Here is a 5,989-nt window from a genome sequence, read left to right as displayed (position 1 = left end):
TTCGTCTCCCTTAACTATTTGAATAATTTCTTTTATCTCATCAAACATTTCCTCAACCTCCTCCTCATCTACAGAGCTAGTTGGCATATAGACTCGTACTGCTATGGCGGGTGTGGGCTTCATGTTTATTTTGGCTACAATAATGCATTCTCTGTGCTGTTCATAGTAACTTATGCACATTCCTATTTTTTTGCTCATTATTAAACCTACTACTGCATTACTCCTACTTGATTTTGTATTTATATCCCTGTATTCACCTGTCCAGAAGTCCTGTTACTCCTGCCACTGAACTTCACTAATTCCCACAATATCTAACTCTAACCTATCCACTTCCCTTTTTCAGTTTTCTAACCTACCTGCCTGATTAAGGGATCTGACATTCCACGTTCTGATCTATAGAACGCCTGTTTTGTTTCTCCTGGTGACGACGTCCTCCTGCATAGTCCCTGCCCGGAGATCCGAATGGGAGACTATTCTACCTCCAGAATATTTTACCAATAGAATGTCATCATAATTTAACCATACAGTAGAGCTGCATGCCCTCAGCAAAAATTATGGCTGTAGTTTTCCCTTGCTTTCAGTCGTTCGCAGTACCAGCACAGCAAGGAGAGATCAGTTAATCATCCAGATTGTGGCCCCTGCAACTACTGAAAAGGCTGCTGCCCCTCTTCAGGAACCACACGTCTAAAACAAGTCGCGCACCTCACCGATTGAGGTAAGAAAGTAGTTAATAGAGGAAACAGGAGCAGTTGGCCCTAAAAATTAACTGTGGTGTCTGTCCTAGGGCATTCTGCAAAGTCCTCTTTAAAACACTTAGATTCACTAACGCTTATTTCCACAGCGCAGTCACTTTTCTCCCCTCCACCCCCACAATTCACTGTGTGATCCCTGAAATATGAATAATGTGAGTAGACATTAAACATCAGGCATTATCTTTAGTGGCTAAAAGAGAATTTTTTTTAAAGTAACTGACATTTTGGACTCTTCATGGACAAATATTGATATATTTTTATCATTTAATCAGCAAATCATTAATCATTTCACCATGAACATCTCATTCAAGAGACAACTTTTGTTCAATCGATAATTACAACCACTGAACACGTTGTTCATAAGCTAATCATTTTTTGCTAAAATACATATAAAAACTTTCTGAAAACTGTCGACTGTTACCGTCGGTTATGCAGAGTTCAAAATTTCTGTTCAATGAAGGCGGTTCAAAAAATGAGAAAAACTATGCTAATCAAACAGCCACATTGGCGGCGATCTCCTGTCTACTTGCTACGATTTGTCTCCGCACATTTGATTTGGGCATACATATTTCAGCAATTTTCCTCCAATCTGGTGATTTCGTAAAGTTCATACGTCTGTAGACTCTGCAAGATTTCAGACTCCGTTGGCCACGCTGCATCAGGCGCACACTACATGCCATTTTAAGTTGGTGACACTGCGCCATACAAAACAAAACAGCATGAGTGCTAATGTTTTGCTTGGTGGAATGGAAGGAACAGCTGATGAATTCGTGTGTGTTCAAATTGTGCTGTAGTGTTGCGACAGTGTATTTGCTTCGGTCTTAGTGCAAAAGTAAAGTGGTATCGGGTAAGATGGCACATGCAAGGTCCTTGCCACAAAGCAAGGAAGCGTTGTTAAAATCGTACACGACAAGGCTGAGGGATGATGTTAAGTCTATGCTGGAAAATTTTGATGGTAATTAACGTCATAGTTTTCTTCGCATTGTTGATGGTACTGTACGGAAATGAACTGATGATTATTTTGCTTTGATACTTGCAGAAATAATCAGATTGTCGAAGGCGGAGAGTGATACGCAGCTGTCGAAGATGACACAGAGCGAACAAGACACATTTGAAATGCATGTTCGAGCTGCTAATATTGTGAGTTTACATTTATTACGTCCGATGGCTCGAGATATCAGCACATACGCTGTAATTATATTACATTTTGTTGATTTCATTTTAGGTTCGCGCAGGTGAATCTTTGATGAAATTGGTGTCTGATATCAAACAGTATTTAATATTAAACGATTTTCCCTCGGTTAATGAGGCCATTACACAAAACTCGAAGCTATTCCGAACGAAGCAAGCAGAATGTGATCAGAAACTAATGAGTCTTAGAGATGACATGGCTGCGGATTTGTATGATCTGGAAGAGGAATATTACTCGTCAATTTATAAGTGACTAGACACCATCTTGTGAGTGTGGTAATTGTACTGGAGCGCTTTAGATGTTCCAGAAACATTATTTTTCCACCCATTTAACATTGAAGTACCTGTGAATTATCTGTGATGGGATGAGGTAATACTTGTATATGGACGCATGAAGTGTTTGGTGTTAATTGTGACTGATCATACAATCAGTGCTTCTAATAAAGAGTGTTTGTAAGGGCTCCAGTATTGCCACAAGTTTTGTGGCAACTTTTTGTTCAACTGCAAACCATAAAATGGGTATGACCTAGCTAAGTGTTCTTTATTATTCGTATTTGATTAACAAATTTACTGTTGAGTGTGGAAAAGTGTTACGTTGTGTAATGTATTGCTCTAAAATTTGATTAAGAGATCACCCTCGTTGAGCAAACATTTTGCATTGTGCATAACCTACTGCCACAGTCACCAGTTTTCTGACTGCTATCTTGGAGACATGTATTTTTTATATAAATATTAACCAAAAAGACCAACTTATGAATGATGTGTTCAGTGGTTGTAATTATCCAGTGAACAAAATTTGTCTATTGAATGGGATGTTCTTGGAGTAATGATAATGCAGCTTGTATTTGCATTGCCTGCATGATTAATAGTTTACTGTATAAATGGTAGAAATATCAATATTTTTCCTTAAAGAATCCAACATGTAAGCTACTCTTCTTTTCTTCACACTGTGTTCCATATTGTGTTACTATGTAGCGTACCATTCACAAACTTTCTCTTTTAGCAAAAAGGTTCCACCACTTAAAAAAATTCTTGATGTGAATGAAGTGTCTAACATCTACACACATTATTCATATTTCTTGGGTCTCACAGAGAATGGAGGGGGGAGGGAGCGACAAGAGGAGGAGGAAAGAATGATTACACCAAAAACAGATCTCTGTAAGTTGAATCCCCCCCCCCCCAAAAAAAAAAAAAATTAACTTCACAAATCATGAGTAAATGGAAATAAGTGTAATAAACTAGTTGCATTATTTTTAATATGGTTGTACAAGTAATTGGCCATATTTCAAATATGGGTGAAGAGAGAGTTTAGTAATGTCAGGGTGTGGATTTTCCAGTGAAGGTTGCAGCATCTATGCAGTCTCAGAATAACAGCATTAACTTCTTGTGCTTCTTTATTTGAATGGAATATTTTAATAGCTCGTGGGGTTTTGACAGATGCACTAAATTGGAGGTGACTGAACCTATCAGTACTAGATCTGGGCTTAATCCTGTAACATGACGATGATATGGTGTATGACATAAAACATATCCAAATAGAAAGAGAACAGAACACTGATAATATTCATTTTGGGTCATATTAGTGTTAGAAATGTGGGTTGCAGTGAAACTGATCTGTAGGATAGCGAAAAGTCTAGGTTACCTTGGGAGGAGACAGGTTCCTTCAAAGTTGCCAATGATGTGTGTCTACTGGACCATGTCAAAATTTCATTAGTCTCCAACCATCTGTTGATGTAGCTGCCTTTTCAGTAAGAGCACACTTGTATCATTTGAAAAAGAATAAAATTTCTGTATATCAAGGCAATGGGGGGGGTGGGGGAGAGAAACTTGTGGAACACTGCTTCAGATTTTGAATACCTAATTTTGAGTGATCAATGTATGAAGATTGGAAAGTGAAAAAGTTACAAGTGCCTATTCTCACATTTGTCAGGAGAATGTTCTACTCCCACCCCAACCCTCTCCACGTATGTTGCTCACCGCAAAAAGTGAGAATGTGAGAGGAAGTAGCAAATGAATACCTTATTAAGAATGTTGTAAATGCCATACCAGGAAACTGGTTCTAAGTGCCAACCAAAAAGTTCTTACAAGTTGATTGTAGCGAAGGAGAAAACAACAACCAGCCACTGGTAATAATGCGATTTATTTACACAAATAGTACCATTACCGGTTTCATGCACAGTTTCATCTTCAGACACATGTTCACATTTATATTATACGCAGCCATCTGAACGTGAACCTGTCAGCTCGAAACCAGTAAGAGTGCTATTTGTGTAAATAAACAGCAATATTAGGAGTCTTGGGTTGCAGTTTTCTTCTTTTCAAGAGCCAATATGTATTTTGTACAAAGCCAGGATACCAAAAACGTCAGTTTTCCACAAGAAATAAGAAGAAAATTTGTGCTCCAAGTTAAATTAATACTGAGACACAAAGTTTTATTTGCTGTGATACAAGTACAAAAATACATCATTAGGTTTTTAATTAGTAGAACTGTAGTCTTTTAAAAAAAAAAAAAAAAAAAAAAAAAAAAAAAAAAAAAAAAAAAAAAAAAAAAAGAGAGAAAGAAAAGAAAGAAAAAAAAGAAATTCATATATATTTAAAATTTTGGATCTAGAGGGAATGACAGCTTGGCAAAATGGCCATACACCATCTGATAAGGAATATTTGAAAAACTTTCTATATAGTTTGGTACTGGGATCAAATCCTAGAAGCACATAACAGGGTACTGAGGACATCGTAGCATTGAAAATGTGCTTTTTTACTGTCCATAATATTTGTACTTTTGTGTAAGGATATTGTCCACAAAATCAAAAGCCTTCGCTAAGTTACAAAATATTCCCAATGGTAATAATTTCTGATTTATTCCTTTCTGAAATCAGAGCTTATTGATTTCCATACAAAGTGTTTACGGATTATGTTGAACATTATTTTGAAAAAATAGGGATTAGGAGCATTTAATCTACTTCCATAGATTAATTATTAATGTCTTACTTCAATATTATATTTTCTTTGTTATTATTATTATTATTCTTTATCCTTATTTTCTTTGGGCCTTTGTCCCGCTTCAACGCTGGGTTGGCCGTGTTACTATGGAGTTGGCAGTGTTAAGTCACAGAGGGTGGCCAGATGCCCTTCCTGTCGCCACCTTAAGCCCCCCCGGGTCAGAATTAGTGGACCCCAGCTGTCTGCGTCTAATGTAAGCCGTGAAAGAGTACGAACGTTTCCAAATGTCTGTGAGTTGTGTAGCTGAGGCGGAACGTGGGGACCAGTCCGGTATTCACCTAGCAGGATGTGGAAAACCACCTAGAAACCACATCTAGGCTGGCCGGGATACCGGCCCTCGTCGTTAATCTGCCAGGCGGATTCGATCCGGGGCCAGTGTGCATACCCAAGTCCAGGAAGCAGTGCTTGAGTGCTCTCGGCTACCCTGGCAGTTTTTATTATTATTATTATTAATGCCAAGTATGGTGTTTACATCTCTTGAGTCTGTATTTCACAATTACTTATTGGATTCCTCCTCTTTTTTCTGTGTGTTATCTAATGTTAACTGTTAGTGTACTGTATTTTCGGGAGCAGGGATTGGCAATTAGCCCAGCATTTGCTTAAAAAAGTGTGGAAAACTACTTTAAAGCAACATTGGCTTTGTAACAGGCTAACTGTCATCATTCTGTCACATGGCTTCAATCTGTGTCTGGCTCACCTAACTGTTTCACGAGCTACTGTGCTGCTCTTTAAGCTGTACAAGCAGATAACCCTTGTAGTTGTGTAATTAAAAAAAAAGAGAGAGAGAGAGAGACAAGCACTCTGGTATTAAATGATAGCAGTTGAGCATTATGATCTGAGAGACCATTAACTAAAGAATTTACACTACGACCTGCACTGTTGATGTGTTCTCAATAGCAATGCTGCTGATTGCCATAACTTGTTGGAAATTTTATAATGAGAGTTAGACAATATGAAGTAGCAAGGGACCCGAGTTTAGCTCTGACTTAGGTATGCTCTAAATTTGTTGCAATTATCCAGTGAGTATTACCTCATTCGGTTTGGAA

At 37.9% G+C, this 5,989-nt stretch overlaps 1 protein-coding gene across 1 annotated transcript; it reads left to right on the top strand.

Annotated features, from left to right (window-relative positions):
- Window positions 1-1,449: 1,449 nt before the first annotated feature.
- LOC126416264 (mediator of RNA polymerase II transcription subunit 22) lies at window positions 1,450-2,857 on the top strand. Its single transcript, XM_050083897.1, has 3 exons — window positions 1,450-1,707; window positions 1,792-1,892; window positions 1,978-2,857. Exons 1-3 carry the CDS (start codon window positions 1,605-1,607, stop codon window positions 2,194-2,196), a joined length of 423 nt encoding a protein of 140 aa, XP_049939854.1. The 5' UTR covers window positions 1,450-1,604; the 3' UTR covers window positions 2,197-2,857.
- The last annotated feature ends 3,132 nt before the right edge of the window (window positions 2,858-5,989 follow it).

Source organism: Schistocerca serialis, chromosome 8, assembly GCF_023864345.2.
Source record: "Schistocerca serialis cubense isolate TAMUIC-IGC-003099 chromosome 8, iqSchSeri2.2, whole genome shotgun sequence".
NCBI lineage: Eukaryota > Metazoa > Arthropoda > Insecta > Orthoptera > Acrididae > Schistocerca > Schistocerca serialis.
The sequence above is the reverse complement of the archived record's forward strand: the minus strand, read 5'-3'. Positions and strand labels throughout refer to the sequence as shown.

Coding starts and splice junctions, on each gene's coding strand:
- LOC126416264 (XM_050083897.1), top strand. CDS start 1,605: ATGGCACATGCAAGGTCCTTGCCACAAAGCAAGGAAGCGTTGTTAAAA. Junction 1,708..1,791: donor TATGCTGGAAAATTTTGATG/GTAATTAACGTC, acceptor TGATACTTGCAG/AAATAATCAGATTGTCGAAG. Junction 1,893..1,977: donor ATGTTCGAGCTGCTAATATT/GTGAGTTTACAT, acceptor ATTTCATTTTAG/GTTCGCGCAGGTGAATCTTT.